Source organism: Garra rufa, chromosome 13, assembly GCF_049309525.1.
Source record: "Garra rufa chromosome 13, GarRuf1.0, whole genome shotgun sequence".
Classification (NCBI taxonomy): Eukaryota; Metazoa; Chordata; class Actinopteri; order Cypriniformes; family Cyprinidae; genus Garra; species Garra rufa.
In genome coordinates, this window is record NC_133373.1 from 1140312 (window position 1) to 1159264 (window position 18953).

At 37.0% G+C, this 18953-nt stretch overlaps 2 protein-coding genes across 3 annotated transcripts in view; one reads left to right on the forward strand and one right to left on the reverse strand.

Moving 5' to 3' along the window:
* LOC141348671 (laminin subunit alpha-2-like) overlaps positions 1-18469 on the forward strand; it is a 35161-nt gene extending 16692 nt beyond the window's left edge. Inside the window, exons 14-25 of the mRNA XM_073852948.1 lie at positions 426-638; positions 5898-6049; positions 6141-6317; positions 8024-8204; positions 10486-10548; positions 11806-11918; positions 11992-12181; positions 13695-13853; positions 13934-14087; positions 15319-15449; positions 15562-15784; positions 17738-18469. Coding sequence (XP_073709049.1) covers positions 426-638; positions 5898-6049; positions 6141-6317; positions 8024-8204; positions 10486-10548; positions 11806-11918; positions 11992-12181; positions 13695-13853; positions 13934-14087; positions 15319-15449; positions 15562-15784; positions 17738-17892 — 1911 coding nt within the window. The 3' untranslated portion in view covers positions 17893-18469. The remainder of the gene's footprint in view (positions 1-425; positions 639-5897; positions 6050-6140; positions 6318-8023; positions 8205-10485; positions 10549-11805; positions 11919-11991; positions 12182-13694; positions 13854-13933; positions 14088-15318; positions 15450-15561; positions 15785-17737) is intronic.
* LOC141283608 (A-kinase anchor protein 7) overlaps positions 1-18953 on the reverse strand; it is a 286494-nt gene that overhangs the window by 26591 nt on the left and 240950 nt on the right. The window lies entirely within an intron of this gene.

Sequence of the window (18953 nt, forward strand, 5' to 3'; positions counted from 1 at the left end):
TCGGGCACATAAACATGCAAATAATTGGTTATAAAAAATATATTGGCCTTTTAGACCTGTGCATTAGTAACTTTATTAACCATTTCCTACAGTGTGTCAACACTGATCACTGTGTTAAATTCTTATATTTAATATCATTTTATCAAAACAAATGAAATTTATTGTCATGGGATTAGTTTTCAGGTTTTAGGGGTTTTAGTTTCTCTCTTCACATTCAAATTTACTTTTTTTTTCTCTCAACAATTAAATTTTGATCCTGGTCCAACTTTTAGGTGTGGTACATAAAGCCATTCGAAAAGTAGAAAAATAAAAAAATGAAGGCATGATACAAAGATTCCAGGACAGTTGCTAAAGTTGAAGAAACACCTATGACCAATTGATTTTGTGAGAAACTGCAAATTAAACTCTAGTTTTCTCTCTGTCAGAACCTGCACACCGTGAGCTTCCCCAAGCCCGGGTACATGGAGCTGAAACCTGTGTCGTTTGATGTGGGCTCAGAGATCTCTCTCTCCTTTAGCACGAAGAGCGAAAACGGCATCATCCTGTTTGGCAGAGGAGGACTAACCTCTATGACGCAGCTCACGCAGGGCCTGACGCCCGTCCACATCCCGCGCCGCTCACGCAGACAGACCGGAGAGGTGCTCACACACACCTCACACACCTCACACTCTTATTCAGTCATGAAATTACTCTAATATGTTTAATGCTGATAAACCCTTTTACACAGATTGACATTTCAACTGCACAATAGTTTTGTATACAACAGTCCCACAGTCCCAGTACTCTCTCATTTACCAGTAAACAATGGAGAAAAATTCTTTACAAATCAAAACCGGATTTTGGGGGGAGGCTTTGAATAGTTTCATGCAGCCAGACTTATTGTTTCTACATTCCACTTAGAGGCAGGTTTATCGAAAATTACAGCAGTAGACCAGGGGGGGACAAACAAATGACTTCAAAGGAAAATGTTAAGAAATGAGTGAATTATGAAAGTCTTGTAAGACTGAAAACATCTCAGGTTACTTAGGTAACCATGGTTCCCTGAGAAGGGAACAAGACACTGTGTCTTCTAGTCTCCATAGCGACGCCTAGAGGACGTAGATCGATGTTCCCTGTGAAGGGAATGAGACACTGCGTCCTCTAGGCATCGCTATGGAGACTAGAGAATGCAGTGTCTCGTTCCCTTCTCAGGGAACGTCGAACGGAGTCCTCTAGGGGTTGCTATGGAGACTAAAGCATGAATTGTCTCGCTCCCTTCTCAGGCAACATCGAACAGAGTCCTCTAGGGGTCGCTATGGAGACTAAAGGACGCAGTGTCTCATTCCCTTCTCAGGGAACATTGAAATGCATCCTCTAGAGGTTGTTATGGAGACTAGAGGACGCAGTGTCTCGTTCCCTTTACAGGGAACATCAAACTATGTCCTCTAGGGGTCACTATGGAGACTAAAGGATGCAGTGTCTCGCCCCCTTCTCAGGCAACATCAAACTGAGTCCTCTAGGGGTCGCTATGGAGACTAAAGGAGGCAGTGTCTCGTTCCCTTCTCAGAGAGCCATGGTTATATACATAACCTGAGACGCTTTCAGTCTTACGAGAATTTAATAATTCCTATAGAAAAGTGGTTCCCAAATGTTTTCTTGTGGCCCCTCTTTTGTGGAAAAAATAAAATTTTCAGGAATAGTACAGGGCATCAGTTAACTGTCGAAAATTTGTAGCATCACAAAAAACTTGCAAAAAACAAACATACTACTAGTAAACAACACATACATTGAGGCTCCAGCAAATCTCTAAAACATCACTACAGCACAACATCAGGTTAGAACATCAGTAAAGCCTGGGAACAGATGAGTTTCCTTAAAGATTTGAAAGAAACAACTGTGGAGGCAGTTCTGATGTTTGGAGGCAAACCGTTCCAGAGCTTAAGGGCTAAAACAGCAAAAGTGTCTAGACAATCAGGAGATTCTGGTCAGAAGAATGGTCTGGACAGTGAGCATAGTTGAATTAAATCTAAAGGATATAAAGGTGCAAGGCCATTTAAAGACTGAACAGTGGGATCATTGTATATTATACTGTATATCAATTCTATAAGTGAGGAAAAGAAAAAATAGGAGTAATATGGTCACATTTCTTAGAACCTGTCAGCAGTCCAGCAGCAGTGTTGTGGACTATTTGCAGTCTTGTCAATGTGGACTGATTAATCTCTACATACAGGGAATTACAGTAGTCCAGGCATGAAGAAAAAAAAGCATGGATCACTCTCTCACTCTCTTGCCAGTGTTCTTAATTTTAAAAAAAAAGACTTATTCTGACAACAGAATTGTGTCAATTTTGAGTAAGTCATCTAAAAGTGTATTCAGTTTTTTTCCCATAAATTTACCACTTATGGACAAAGGGCATAAATCAATATGATTTTCAGTTTTGAAGTCTTTCAAACATGCAAGAAGAGTCTCTGGAGACTTACTTTGCTTTTTTTACTGGCAGTTATAACACTATTTTATATATTGAAAATATAATGGGTCCCAAAATAGATCCTTGTGGAACCCCACACATAAATGGACATGAAGATTATGCAAATTCACCTTAGATAACTGTAAAACTTTTATTAGTTAAATAGGACTCAAATCAATTTAAACAGTACATTGAATGCCTACCAACCGTTCAGGTCGTGCAATAAAAATGTTGTGGTCTATTGTCTCAAATGCTATTAGCAGCAGAATTGCAGCATCCTTAGAGTCTACAGTTAACAAGACATCATTAAGAACCTTTAAAAATGCAGAATCTGTGCTATGATGAAGTACTTTAAAAACCTGAATGAGAATAGCTTTGTCCAACACAAGGTAAAGGTGTTTTGAATCATGTGTATAGTTCAAATAAACAAAATATCATTGCTGATGTTGTATAATTCATCAGTTATGATGATTTAATTTAAGCAGCTTTATAGAAGACAATAGTCTCATTATTCAAATCAATTTAGTTCAGTCTCGATTCAGTTTAATTCAATAACTGCCAATGTTGAGTTAGTGTCATTATTCAACTTTCAGATAATCAGAAAAAAAGTACTGAAAATTAATTGTCTTTTAGACCCCAAAATGTATGACTAAGTCTGAGCATTAGCTGCATTGCGTAGTTTTGCAAGATCCAGCTTTCTTTCAGCCGATTGCAAACACAGACACACAGGAGACTGTGTGTGAGACGGTTCAATGCTATTCTTCCTGCCTGTCTGAGCGCTTAGGAAGGTGATTATGGGTAATGGTGGAAGTCCAGGGAGCCGCGGCCTTCAGAACGAGATCATAATGAATCCACGGGGTTACAGGGGTCTCATAGCCCATAAAAGAGATTTATTATCCAGGCAGGTTTGTAATTGCCTCTGCCCTTCAGCAAACAAAAGTTGATCTTTTTTTGTTACCAGGTGGACTAAAGGCCAGGGGCACGGTGATCATTTTAATTAAAATATGACTTTCTACATCTTTGTCAGTAACATCTTCATCATCCTTCTCTCTCGCCAGCTCAGGGGCAGCACATCAATTATGCGGCGTATCCGTAGTAAGCAGTCGCCGCTCTCACCTCCCCGTGATACTCCGTTTGTAAAAATAGATTTACAAGCCGCCGTTTTGATGGATCGCGTCCAATTTGCGATAACCCTCTTGGGAGAGGGTGCCGGACCGCCACCTTTTGAAAATCATTATTGCTCGTAAATTAAGTGGGTGTCATTTTGCGGGAGTGCGGCTTCGGAGGCCAAGGGTTTTCTCCACCGCTCCTCATTCATTCCTCCAATTTACGGCGAGTCCAGGGTCACCTGCGCTGCATGCGCGTCGCTGTCGGCTCAGAGAGAGGATCCTGCTCTCGCATCGCTCTCCTCAATTCCAGTGCAGCGTGGAGAGCATGAGTGTGTGCTCTCAGAGCCGACTCTCTGATTACCGGCGCTCAGCTTACTCCCCCCGAATATATTACTGTGAGCCATTCTGAACTTTAATATAACATTTTTATCAAAAATATTTAGCTTTTTATCTCTAGACTAAATTATCATATTTTAGGAAGGAACATGAAATGTTTTATCTTAGCTTGCAAAACTCATTAAAATGCTTGGGTTTTTTTACGTGGTTTAGAAAGTTACGCAGTTACTACTCTGTTGCCAAGGCATTGTCATCTGGTTGCTAGGGTGTTGTAAATGTTTTAGCACAGTCGGTAAACAAAGAAGCTGTTAGAGTGTTGTTAATTGGTTATTCATGCATTCTAGCTGGTTGCTAAGGTGTTTCTAGGTGGTTGCTGGGCTATTATGAGTACTTTAAAATGTTACATAGTTGCTACTCTGTTTCCACAGTGCTGTCATGCGGTTTCTAGGGTGTTGTGAGTCTTTTAGCGCAGTTGGTAAACAAATATATTGTTAGGTGGTTGTTTATGTGTTCTAGCTGGTTGCTAAGGTGTTTATAGGTGGTTGCTGGGATATTCTGAGTGCTTTAAAATGTTACATAGTTGCTACACTGTTGTAAGGGTGTTGTCATGGGGTTGCTACGGTGTTGTGAGTGTTTTTAGCACCGCCAGTTAACAAAGAAGTTGTTAGGTGGTGGTTTATGTGTTCTATCTGGTTGCTAAGGTGTTTCTAGGTGGTTGCTGGGCTATTTTGAGGGATTAAGTGTTACGCATTTGCTACTCTGTTGCCAGTCAGTTAACAAAAAAGTTGTTAGGTTAGTTCAAGTAGCTTAGAATGTTACACAGTTGCTACTCTGTTGCTAGGGCATTGTCATGTGGTTGCTGTGGCTGTTGTTAGTGTTTTTAGCACAGCCAGTTAACAAAGGAGTTTTGAGAGCATTGTTAGGTGGTTATTTGTGTGTTCTAGCTGGTTGCTAAGGTGTTTCTAGGTAGTTGCTGAGGTATTCTGAATATTTACAGTGTTAAATAGATGCTACTTTGTTGCCAGGGTGTTGTCATGTGGTTGTTAGGATGTTGTTAATGTTTTTAGCGCAGTAGGTTAACAAAGAAGTTGTAAGAGTGTTGTTAGGTGGTTATTTACATGTTCTGGCTCATTGCTAAGATGTTTCTAGGTGGTTGCTGAGGTATTCTGAATATTTACAGTGTTAAATAGATGCTACTTTGTTGCCAGGGTGTTGTCATGTGGTTGTTAGGATGTTGTTAATGTTTTTAGCGCAGTAGGTTAACAAAGAAGTTGTAAGGGTGTTGTTAGGTGGTTATTTACATGTTCTGGCTCATTGCTAAGGTGTTTCTAGGTGGTTGCTGAGGTATTCTGAATATTTACAGTGTTAAATAGATGCTACTTTGTTGCCAGGGTGTTGTCATGTGGTTGTTAGAATGTTGTTAATGTTTTTAGCGCAGTAGGTTAACAAAGAAGTTGTTAGGGTGTTGCTAGGTGGTTATTTACATGTTCTGGCTCATTGCTAAGATGTTTCTAGGTGGTTGTTTAGAGTGCTGCTACTCTGTTGCCAAGACACTGTTGTCATGTGGTTGCTAGGGTGTTGCTATGTGGTTGCAATAGTGTTCCGAAGGGTGTTTTTTAAATCATGTTAGTATGTTGTGATTGGTTTATTCTAGGTTTTTGCTAGGTGGCTACTAGGGTGTTCTAGCTGTTTGCCAAGGTGTTGCTCTGCGGTTCCAATAGTGTTCTGTCATGTCGATATGTAGTGGGTAGTTTGTTATAAGGTGTTACTAGGGTATTCTGGTGGTTGCTAGGACATTGCTGACAATAAAACGCATGAATTGAAGAATCATTCATGTCTGATTCATTGCACATGGAAATTAGTTCGAGTTGTGGGGTTGTTTACATCACTGACACAGTGCACAATAGTCACTACTAACAGAAGTGATTAGTTATAGTGATTTCCACTGATCTTTCTTAAACAACGACGCTGTCTAAACCTCATCCCATCTGTCTGTGTGTCTGCAGCCCTTCCTGTCTGTGCAGCTGAATAAAGGAGCTCTGGAGGTGCTGGTCTTCACAGGCAGCAGGAATCCACGCAGAGCTCTGAGAAAAGTGGAGAAGGGAATACTGCATGATGGCAGAGAGCACTCGCTGCGCATTCAAAGATTCCCGGGAGCGTAAGCCAACCCCTCCCCCTCTCTCTCTCTCTCTCTCTTTCTTGTCATTTCTCACGCCTCTTTGAAACTAACGGAGCATGTGTGTGTGCAGATCTTTTTCTGTGCAGGTGGATGAAGAGCCACTAATCCAGCAGCCATTAAACAACGATCATCCTCTGAGCATCCATCGGCTCTTCATCGGAGGCATCCCGACAGACATAGAAACAGGTGTACAGCGGCCCAATGTGCCGTTTGAGGGCTGCATCTGGAACCTTCTCATCAACACTGTGTATGTCCAAACTCGTCATCCACCCATCATGACCTCACAGCTCTATTAAAAATACATGTTTGGTGGAGTTAAAGGTGCTGTATGTAATTTTCTAACTACTAAAGCATAAAAATACTATAATACGTTTGTAGATATTTAGGAAACATGCTAAGTTCACATACTTGTTTCTCTGGAAAACAATGCTACAGTTATGCACATTTTGTGTTTGAAAGTCTGTTTATGTCTTGGTCTGTGTGACTTCGCCCACTGCCAGTTTACCCAATAGTATTTTGACACCCCGGGTTGCGAGTTGGTGGAAAACACAGCGTATTGCAGTCATGGAAGTAAACAAACAAACTGGGTCAGAGATTGCCGGTTGTACCGTAGCTAAAAATACTTGGCATCCATTGAAAAGCTCTATGACTAGAGGCATATTAAATGCGGACAAATTAACTCAATTTATGGTCTCGTTCAAGACCTTTCAACTCCCACTGTCAGTTGTGCTCGTTCCTCAACAATATTTGAATTTGGATTTCAAATTCAATGGAGATTGCATATCACCTGGTGGTTATTTGTGGTATAACGACGTAAATAAAAATCTCATAGGAACCTCAATTTTTTAATATCAACTTCAAATTTGGAACATAACTTATTGTGACATATGGCTTTAATTTTAAAGCATTTTTGGATTAAAAAATATTATATTACAATAGTACAGTGAGTTTTATTTACATTATTAACTTTCTGTAACTTTTTGGTACTTTCATGTTTTGAAAATTCCACTTCTGCTATAATCTGCTGATGGACTTTAAAAATAGTCCAAATGTATGTCTGTATTCCAAAGCGTTCATGAATTATAACAATTTAAGTTCACTTGCACTTTGCATTTTAAAACCACATATTGCTCCAGCTCTTAATAACTGTCCCATTAGTGTTACCAAGTCTGGTTTTCCTGCAGGAATGTGACTTCGATCAAAGGGTTAATCACAAAGAAATGCAGTTACACTGGGTTTGGGATTATTTTGAATAGCAATTAGACTAGTTTTGACCTGGCAACACTATGCCCCATCAGTTACTTAAGATTCAATGGCATCAGACTTCAAACCACTTTTCCGATTGTAATGAGAACCTTTAGTTTTAGTTTTGGCATTCCTAGTTTTTTGTTCTGTCTTAGAAACCAGATATTAACAGTAATGTTGGCACATCACAGCTTTCCGTTATACAGATAATAACGAGGCAAAGACGCTAGCAAGCCTTCCAGGCTTTTCGAGGTTACCTTTAACAGCCCTTTGATAAATGTACCGACCTCCAGAGCACAATTCACAGCAATATGTCACGACTGGACTGTGCTGTAGTGACTCTTCTGGCGGTTCGTACAGCGACCAGCGACTGGTGTAAACACTGACCCATTTTTTCCAGCCTCCCGTGGCTGTAGATTAAAGGTCTTGTTTTCCTTCCAGTGCAGTTTTGAGGTGCAGTCATAAGCTAAATGCTGTATGACATTAATAATCACAGTTTTTCTTGCTCTAATGAGGAGTATGAATCTCTGCCAGTGGGCTGTGCGTCTTTTCCACTAGAGCGAACCCCATTGCCCTCTACCAGACTCATTTAAATGAGTCTGTCCTTGCTCATAAGCGTGTTCATTATTCACCTGATTGGAGTCACGTTGTGTCATCATTCCCTCAAGAGCTGCTGTGTGTTGTGTCTCGTCTCTGTCAATGAAACAGGCCCGTGGATTTCTCTCAGCCCGTGGCCTTTGAAAACGCAGAGATTGGTCATTGTCCTGACCTGGCCCCGCCTCCACCCCCGCCCCAGACCCCTGAAGAGGAGGAGGAGGAAGAAGAGGCTCCGCCCAAACCAGCTCTGAAGCCTACAGAAGCAGTTCGACCTCCACCACCAGCCTCCACTGTATGTCCTAACTAATACATATGTGTCCCGTACTTAAACTAACTACTGGTCTAACCAATCGGTTTAACCATATAATTAAAAAAAAAGTTTTTAATAAGAATTTAATAAGTATTATTATTTTATTCAACTGCGTGTAAAAATGAAATGTGACCCTGGGCCACAAAACCAGTCATAAGGTTAAATTTTACAAAACTGAGATGTATACATCATATGAAAGCTCAATAATTAAGCATTCTATTGATGTATGGTTTGTTAGGATAGGACAATATTTGGCCGAGATACGTCTATTTGAAAATCTGGAATCTAAGGGTGCAAAAAAATCAAAATACTGAGAAAATCACCTTTAAAGTTGTCCAAATTAAGTACTGAACAATGCATATAACTAATCAAAAATTACATTTTGATATATTTACAGTAGGAATTTTACAAAACATCTTCATGGAACATGATCTTTACATAATTTCCTAATGATTTTTGGCATAAAAGAAAAATCAGTAATTTTGACCCATACAAAGTATTTTTGGCTATTGCTACAAATATACCCCAGCGACTTAAGACTGGTTTTGTGGTCCAGGGTCACAAATACTTACATTTATGTTTGACTCTATTTGGTTAATGTTGCAAACCAAAATGTACATTATAAGCAAACAAGTTTGTTTGGAGCAGCATTTACTGTGAATTCAAAATATGCATTTCCATACCAAAACTAGATATTTTACAGTCACTGTTATGCATATTGATCATAAACACAGCTAAAAAAAGCTTTCTACCACAGTGGCCATCCTTCACAAATCTAATATCTACCACAGTTTTATCACAGGTAGAATGCAAAATGTTTCAATACAAGCATTTCAGTCAAATGTAATTGATGCAATATTTCAAATTTTTAACCCACGGGAGAAAATCAACCTGCTGCAACTGTTTAAAATCAGACCAATTCAGTGGAAAAAATTTGGATTTGGCAACCCTACATCCAACACGAGCTTCATCCAAAGCGATTTAAATACTCTGCATACTGATAGCGACTCTATGATGTGCGAAAATTATATTTAATATTAGAATGTTTGCAGGAGCAGGATTAAGAAAACAGTTCTGCGCAAGGCTTTAATACAAAAACACACACAATGAAGTACTACAAAAGCCGAATCCCAGCCATTTTGGGTCATTTGGGAATCCCGGCCGGACACATTTTTTAAGTCCAAAAGCAGACATGTCTGAGACAAAGTCTATGACCATGTTATCCTAAGAAAGAGACAATGGACTCAAGTGTAGCAGTGAGAGAGAGTAAAAGCTGAAGCAGTTTTCCAGTCCATTAGCCTCAGAGATGAGCTTCAGACAGGAGTTGTACAGAGATTTCCAGGGGGACAGAGGAAAATCAGTGGTTCATGCAGTGCATGCTAGTTTTAACACAGATCTTCTCTTCAGCTGACAGAGCTAAAGCTAACAGCATTAGCAATCAAAGTCTCTCTGGCGGCCGCTGCCTATAGATTGTTTCTCATTCATTATGTCTGACTCTCACAGGTGCTTCACTCACTTCATTCATTCTAATGAGTTATATAAGGCACTAAGTTTACATACACCTTGCTGAATCTACAAAAGCTTAATTATTTTACCAAAACAGGAGGGATCATACAAAATGCATGTTATTTTTTATTAGGACTGACCTGAATATGAAAGACTTTTACATTTGTCCACAATAGAAAATAATAGTTGAATTTATCAAAATGACCCTGTTCAAAAGTTTACACACACTTGATTCTAGATACTGTGTTGTTACAGCTGTGTTTTTTGTTTATTTGATGGTTTTTCATAACTTGTTCATCCTGAACAGTTAAACTGCTTAAAACTGCTGTTCTTCAGAAAAACCTTCAGGTCCCACAAATTCTGTTTTTCAGCTTTTTTGTGTATTTTGAACCCTTTCCAACAATGACTGTATGATTTTGAGATCCATTTTTTCACACTGATCCCTTCTATTTTGGTCAAATAATTAACATTTTGCAGAGGTGTATGTAAACCTTTGACCTCAACTGTATATTTTCTGAAATGACAGGAAGAGGACTTTCTGATAGTCACACATGTGTGGAATTGTATTAGTCAAAGATGTTTTTGTTTTTACGCAAAACTTAGTTTCATTGTCGATTACATTATTATTTGTGCAATATTTGTATACATCTTATTTTTAACACTTTGCTGCTTTAATGCTGCAATAATCAGTGGCTTCACCTGAGCTCTTCTGTCTTCATCATGTCTTTTTCTGCTGCTGTCACGCTGCTGCTCTCAGGCCACGCCCCTCGCAGAAGTTACGCCCATCCCAGACACACCCACCAGTGTCAAAGACCCCGCGGTATTAACCTGCTCTCACACACACACATCAGAGATACTGTGAACATTGCAGCTCCACCATTCAGACTTACATTTACCCTTTGATTGATGGCCAGCAGTGAGCTTTCATCTGCTTTATGCTGCTTCTGCTGTTTCTGCAGCTTCGTTTTCAGAGGAAGTTTTGATTTGTGAGTCACAGTATGCTTCAGTGTTCAACAACCTCTTTATTCTCACATGAAAACTGAATACTGATGATACTGAGTGCAGTAATGTGTTGTGACTTCAGTGAGTCTACAGGAGCTCCATCAGCTGTTCTCTGGCTCCATCTGCTGCCTGTACTTTGTAAAGCTCTGTGGCACTTAGTGTATAGTGTTTTTAGAGATAACACCAATGACTTGGTGTGTCAGAATTTACATAAACTGTGAATTTACTGATTTGCGAAGTACTTTATTATTGTGTACTCTGTTATTACCAGTGTTGGGGAAAGTTACTTTTAAAAAGTAATGCATTACAATATTGAGTTACTCCTTAAAAAAGTAACTAATTACATTACTTAGTTACTTTTTATGGAAAGTAATGCGTTACGTTACTTTTGCGTTACTTTTGAAATCTGGGCAGGGCTTGCTTGTTTGTTTTTAATATAAAAAGTGCTATTTTTGTCAAATGTAAAAGCCTTTTCACACCAAAACCCTCAGGTTTAGAGAAAAGTAAACTGACGTCTGTACAGTAGACCACAGAAGAACAAATGTCAACTCTTCAGCAAAAAAAGGAAAACAAATGTTAAATTATCTTAAAGTAATTTTTGCTTATTAGTATGGATGAATTGGATCATCGAAGGTCGGCAGCAAAGACATCGATTAATAAAATGGGATTAAATACATAAAGGATATTTGTGTTATTTAACATTTGATTATTGCAGGTTTGTGTTGAATTTCACTGTTTTTATTCATTTTGAAGAACACTGTATCTGTTTTTTAGTGAGTGAGATGAATTAATGCATGTTCACATTTATTCTAGAACTAAAGTAACATCTTACTCACAATTTCTCTCAACATGGAGACAGGAGAGCTTTTAATCAATAAATAATTATTGATTAATTATTTGAAAAAGTAACTAATTAAAAAGTAATGCGTTCATTACTTGGAAAAAGTAATATTATTATGTAACTTGTGTTACTTGTAATGCGTTACCCCCCAACACTGATTATAATACATTATAAAGTTTTGATGAGTTCTGCAACATGTAGCGTTTGATTGACATTTGCTCTGTCCAATCACAGGTGTCGTGTGCAGCGGAGGCGGAGCCTGTTGTGCTGGAACTGGCCAAACAGTTTGGTTTATCCAGAAACAGTCACATGGCCTTTGAGTTTGACGACAGAAAGGTGAAGAACAGGTGAGTGTCAGTTCATCATCTTGATCATCATGTTCATCCTCATCTTCCTCACGCGTGTGTATCTGCTCGTCAGGCTGATCATTGAGTTCGAGATACGTACAGAAGCAGACTCTGGGCTGGTCTTCTACATGGCCAGAATAAACCACGCTGACTTCGCCACCATCCAGATTAAAGAGGGAATGGCTCACCTGAGCTACGATCTGGGCAGCGGCAACACCTCCGTCAGCGTACCGCGCATCATCAACGACGGACAGTGGCACAAGGTCAGAGCGTCTGACCTTTGACCTTTGACCCCTGATGCCCAACACACTTTTGCTGCCACATAGAATACTGAAAATAAAGCTTTTGGCTCATCCAGATATAAGATGGTGCTTTTGAATAATATTTTGTGATATTCTGTAATGATCTGGATCTTAGAGAAGATTCATGAGTCGTAATTAAGCCAAAAAGCATAATTCATGCAAATACTGTATGTTTAGACGACACTTTACTAGTCATTGAACTACTGTTTATATTTATTTATTTTGTGACCCTGAACCACAAAACCAGTCTTGAGTATGCAAAAGCCAAAAATACATTGTATGGGTCAAAACTATCGATTTTTCTTTTATGCCAAAAATCATTAGCATATTAAGTAAAGATCATGTTCCATGAAGATATTTAGTAAATTTCCTACCGTAAATATATTAAAACTTAATATTTAAGAAATATGCATTTCTAAGAACTTAATTTTCCTAATATTTGGATTTTTTTTTTGCATCCTCAGATTCCAGATTTTCAAATACATAGTTGTATCTTAACCTAATATTGTCCTATCCTAACAAACATACGTTGATGGAAAGCATATAGCTTTCGGATGATGTATAAATCAGGAAATTGACCATTATGGTTGGTTTTGTGGTCCAGGGTCACATTTATTTATTTATTTGACATAATTTATATACTTTTATTCATCAAGGACACTTTAAATTGTTCAAAAGTGAGAGTAAAGACAATGTTAATAGATGTCTAGTTCAAATAAATTTCTCTTCATCAAAGAATTCTGAAAAATCAAATGTTTCACAGTTCCCACAAAAAGTTGAAAAAGCTGATTGATAATAATCATGTTTCTTGAATCAGCAAATCAGCATATTAGAATGATTTATGAAGGATCATGTGACACTGAAAACTGGAGTAATGATGCTGAAAATTCAGCTTTGATCACAGAAATCAATTACATTTAACAGATATCCTCATAGGAAACAGTTATTTTAAAATATAATAATAATATTTCACTGTTTTGTACTGTATTTTTGATCAAATAAATGCAGCCTTGGTGAGCAAAAGAAACTTTTTCAGAAAACTCACTCCTCACTGCAAAAAAAAAAAAAAAAATGCTTTTCTTACTTAGATTTTCTCTCTTGTTTCCAGCCAAAATATCTACAAATTCTTAAGTCAAGAAGGATTTTCTAGATAAGTAAAAATAGCTTTCTTGTTTTCAGAAAAAACAAGTCAAAATTAAGTGAGTTTTTGCTTAGAACAAGCTAAATATTCTGCCAATGGGTAAGAAAAAAAATGATTTAAAACAGAAAACAAGATTATTTTGCTTGTAAAAATCCACTTATTTTTGACTAGTTTTTTTTTTTTCTGAAAACTAGACTCATCCAGAAAATCCTTCTTCATTTAAATTTTTTTTAAATATTTTTGCAGTGCTCAAATGTTTGATATTGGTGTGTATGCAGGTTGAATTTTTAAAAGCAAGCATTTCTTGCTGATTTCTTCTCTTTCTGTGTGTAGATCCGTGTGACGAGAGAGAAACAGAGAGGATTTCTCGTGATCGACAGCCGTTACTCCAAACACACCACCAGCCCAAAGAAAGCTGATATTCTGGATGTGGTGGGAATGTTGTATGTGGGAGGTTTACCGCTCAACTACACCACCAAACGCATCGGACCGGTGAGAGAAAGCCACACAAATACAAAACTCTTTACTCAACACAAAGTTGCCACCATCTGATGTTGCCTGTGCTTCTGTAGGTGCTGTACAGTATCAACGCCTGCATAAGAAACTTCAAGATGATGAATCTTCCATTAGACATGGACAATCCCACATCCAGCTACCGTGTGGGCTCCTGTTTCGCCAACCCAGAAAAAGGAACTTATTTTGAAGGCACAGGCTATGCTAAAGCTGGTGAGAATCCATCTCAGTCATTTACAACTAGTTGTTCAACAGGAACATTTCTCAGTGAGTCCTTAAAAAGTCTTAAAATGTCTTAAATTCAAATTCGACGGGTCTTAAATATTTTCGGTCACATTATCGCTAAAGTATCTTCTGACGGACTATCTAATGACCTAAGTCTGACGGACCTAATGACTGTTTACAATAATTGGACAGACTGAAGTATCAAGGTCTTGCTGTCTGTCTCTTTGTGAGAGACTTTAAAATGTGTAGTTTATTTATAACATTATATAGTTCAGTAGTTGATGAATTGTCATGATTGCAAAAGTTACATTGATTTTAATTCAATAAACATGTAGTTATGAATAGTTGAACATGTAGTAGTGAAATAGTTACTTACATTTTAGACACAATATTTACTGTTTTATCTGTTAGTTTCACCAACGAAAATAGTTCCAAACAAGGATCACAGTGGAATAAATAATCTAATCTACTCTTGACTAGAAGTATATCACATTCTCCGAGCAACACTGAATGATTTTACTGAATGATTCAGTGTTTTTTGAAGGAATCAGTTTTATGAAACACTTAATGCTCATTCGTTAAGTGAGGTAAGGTATTTAAGTATGCTTTTCTTATTTGTACATTCATAAATGTATTTAAAACATTAATCTCAAAACATTATTTATTGCAGTTGTAATTTTGCGGTGTAAATTATTTAATCTGACTAGTAACTGCTCTATAGAATTTATTAACAAATTCTAAAAATTTGACATGAAAAGTGAAGCATACATTCAAAAAGTTAAAAATAGGTCTTTATAAAGGAAATAAATCTGATTTATTTATGTAAAAGCTGATAGAGCACTGATGAAAAGATTGCTTCTGAATAAATTGTTTACACCACTTTGTGAGGATATTTTGTGTAGAATATTGTCTCCTGATGTGAAAAGTTCACTGTATATTGTAGTAATAAATATCGTTCATGACAGTGATGAAATGTAGTTTTCTTTTTACATTAAAGACATTGAATATTATAGATATTTATGTAATATAATGTGTATTTACATTACAGGTTTAGGTCTTAAATTTCATAAAAGGTCTTAAATTCTTAAAATCTGCAGAAACCCTGATTTAAACATAGAAATGTGTGTGTGTGTGTGTGTGTGTGTGTGTGTGTGTGTGTGTGTGTGTGTGTGTGTGTGTGTGTGTGTGTGTGTGTGTGTGTGTGTGTGTGTGTGAACAGTGGACACATATCGAGTGGGTAACGACGTGTCTATGGATCTGGAGTTCAGGACGTCCCAGAGCAGCGGCGTTCTGTTAGGCGTCAGTAGCCAGAAGATGGACGGACTGGGTATTGAACTTGTCAACGGAAAGGTACGAAACAGCGGACTAAATTTGATCATTCTCAGGTCCTTTGAAGAGCTAAAGTAAGGTTAGGTTAAGGTAAGGTCTTTATTTCTGAATGTGTTTTTGTGTGTTGGTGTAGCTTTTATTCCATGCCGATAATGGAGTGGGACGCTTCACAGCCGTATATGAGCCGGATCCGGAGGCGGGGCTTTGTGATGGACAGTGGCACACTGTCTCCGCCCACAAGCTGAAACACCGCCTGGAGCTCATCGTGGATGGCAAGAAGTCAGAGGCAGCAAGTCCAGATGTCCGCTCTGCCTCCGCCGATACCAATGACCCTGTGTATGTGGGCGGATACCCCGGTACGTCAATCAAACTCTGCACTGCAAAAAATGCTTTTCTTACTTAGATTTTTGTCTTGTTTCCAGCCAAAATATCCAAAAATTCTTAAATCAAAAAGGATTTTCTAGACGAGTAAAAATTATTGTCTTGTTTTCAGAAAAAAAACTATTCAAAATTAAGTGAGTTTTTGCTTAGAACAAGCTAAATAATCTGCCAATGGGGTAAGCAAAAAAAATTAATTTCAAACAGAAAACAAGATTTTTTTTTTTTACCCTGTGGGCAGATTATTTTGCTTGTTTCAAGCAAAAACGCACTTAATTTTGACTTGTTTCTTCTGAAAATTTCTGAAAATAAACTTTTACTTGTCTAGGAAATCCTTCTTGATTTAAGAATTTTTAGATATTTTGGCTGGAAACAAGACTAAAAAGTCTAAGGAAGAAAAGCATTTTTTGCAGTGTGTTATCATGGTGTCATAGTTAAGAATCATTCATTCGTGATTTGGAAATAAAAATAAGCCGTGGAGTTATCAACAAGTTAACAGGCAAAAGTAACTTAAAAATAGAAAGAAATAAAAATTATTTTATTAAAGATAGAATTTATTTTTTAAAAATCTCAACACATAGAGATGATGATGACACTTAATAAAGCTTCTGACAAATCGTAATATTCCTAATTTATATTGTAAACAACAAAAAAATATCTTAAAAAGCTTAAAGTAGAAGTTCACTTCCAGATTTTTTTTTTTACAGATAACGTACTCACCCCCTTGTCACCCAAGACGGTCATGTCTTTCTTTCTTCAGTCATAAAGATATTATGTTTTTTAAATTCAGGATTTCTCTCCATATAGTGGACTTCTATGGTGCCCCGAGTTTGAACTTCTAAAGCAGTTTAAAAGCAGCTTCAAAGGACTCTAAATGATCCCAGCTGAGGAAGAAGGGTCTTATCTAGCAACAATGTTTTTTTTGTTGTTTTTTTTATTACAATTTATATACTTCTTAACCTCAAACGCTCTTCTTGTCTTTTCCAGTTCAAGACAGTTAGGGTATGTGGAAAAACTCCCATCTTATTTTCTCTGCACTTAAAAATAATTTCAAAACCTACATCGCTGCAGAAGTACCGACCCAGTGTTTGCAAAGTGAACATGCAAAGATCAAACACCCTTAACAAAAAAAGGTAGAACAGTAATTTAGGAGGATTTTGAAGTTGAGGGAGAAGATGAGACGGGAGTTTTCGACATACCCTAACTGACTTGAACAGTAATACACAGAGTTCAGGCAGAGCTAGACAAAACGAGCATTTGAAGTTAAAAAGTATATAAACTGTGATTTAAAAAAAACAAACAATTGTTTCACTAGATAAGACCCTCCTTCCTCGGCTGGGATCATCTAGAGTCCTTTGAAGCTGCATTTTAACTGCATTTTGGAAGTTCAAACTCTGGGCACCATAGAAGTCCACTATATGAAGAAAAATCCTAAAATGTTTTCCTCAAAAAACATAATTTCTTGTGACTGAAGAAAGAAAGACATGAACATCTTGGATGACAAGGGAGTACATTATCTTTAAATTTTTGTTCTGGAACTGAACTACTCTTTTAAAGTAATGACAGCTATACTGGGAGTAGAATTTGTTAATAAAACAGCATTTACAAATACCAAATGCATTGAAAATGATTTTTTAAATGTGTTTTGTTTTTGTTTATTTATTTAGCTCTAAGTGGATTTCTATTGATTTGAAGTCTTTGTAATGTAGAGGAGAAGTTAGAAGTCTGGGACAATAAAGTTCTGGAAAATTCAACACTTGAAATTAGAAACAGACACTTAAAAGTTTCAGTTTTCATTAAAATGTAGATGAATGTTTTTAAAGCTTTTATTTTTTCTTTCATCTTAGCAGACAGACGCATTCACTTAACTGGATTAGTTTGAATGTATTCTGAAAGCTGAATGACTGAGATCTTGTCTGTGTTTGTTGCAGAGGGTCTGAAGCAGTTTGGACTCACTATAAACACACCGTTTAAAGGCTGCATGAGAAATGTGAAGATCACTAAAGCTGGGAAGACCCTGGAGGTCCAGATGAACAAAGTCCAGGAGCTCAAAGGAGTTCAACCTCTCACCTGCCCTGCTAGTTAAACACACACACTCTCACCTTCAATCAGAGTCAATCAGTTCTTGAATGAAAATCAAAAATATTCTGAGCTAAACTAAAGTGCTGGCTGTCCCGCTTATGACCAAATAACACAAGCAATATTAAAAAACAAACAGCTGGAAAAACCAAAGATTAAAGACAAACCCAGTCAAATGGGTTAAAATAAAATAAAACTTTCGGTAACACTTTGCAATAAGGAACCATTAGTTTAGGCACTAACATGAACTAACAATGAGAAATACATTACAATATGAAATGATCTGTGTTGTTAGTCAATAAAAATACAACTGTTCTGTGTTAGTTCATGTTTGCTCTGGTAGATCATGTTAACTAATGGAGTTAACCAATATAAACAGAAGAAACCTTATTGTACACTGCAAAAAAATGCTTTTCTGGCTTTGATTTATTTTTATTTTTGTCTTGTTTCCAGCCAAAATATCTAAAAATTCTTAAATCATGAAGGATTTTCTAGACAAGTAAAATGATTTTCTTGTTTTAAGAAAAAAACAAGTCAAAATTAAGAGTGTTTTTGCTTCAAACAAGCAAAATAATCTGCCAATGGGGTCAGAAAAGTAATCTTGTTTTCTGTTTGAAATAAGATTTTTTGCTTACTCCATTGGCAGATTCTTTTGCTTGTTCTAACACACTTAATTTTGATTATTTTATTTTTTTTCTTAAAACAAGAAAATCATTTTTACTTGTCTAGAAAATTCTTTATGATTTAAGAATTTTTAGATATTTTGGCTGGAAACAAGACAAAAAAAAAAATCTAAGCTAGAAAAGCATTTTTGCAGTGTCAGGTGTTACCAATTTTTTATGCTGTAGTTAGTTTTCAGACTACACTGCAAAAAATGCTTTTCTTACTTAATTTTTTTTTGTCTTGTTTCCAGCCAAAATGTCTAAAAATTCTTAAAACAGGAAGGATTTTCTAGACGAGTATATGACTTGTTTTTACTAAAAATGAGATGATAATTTTTACTTGTCTAAAAAATCCTCCTGATTCAAGATTTTTTTTAGATATTTTGGCTGGAAAAAAGACAAAAAA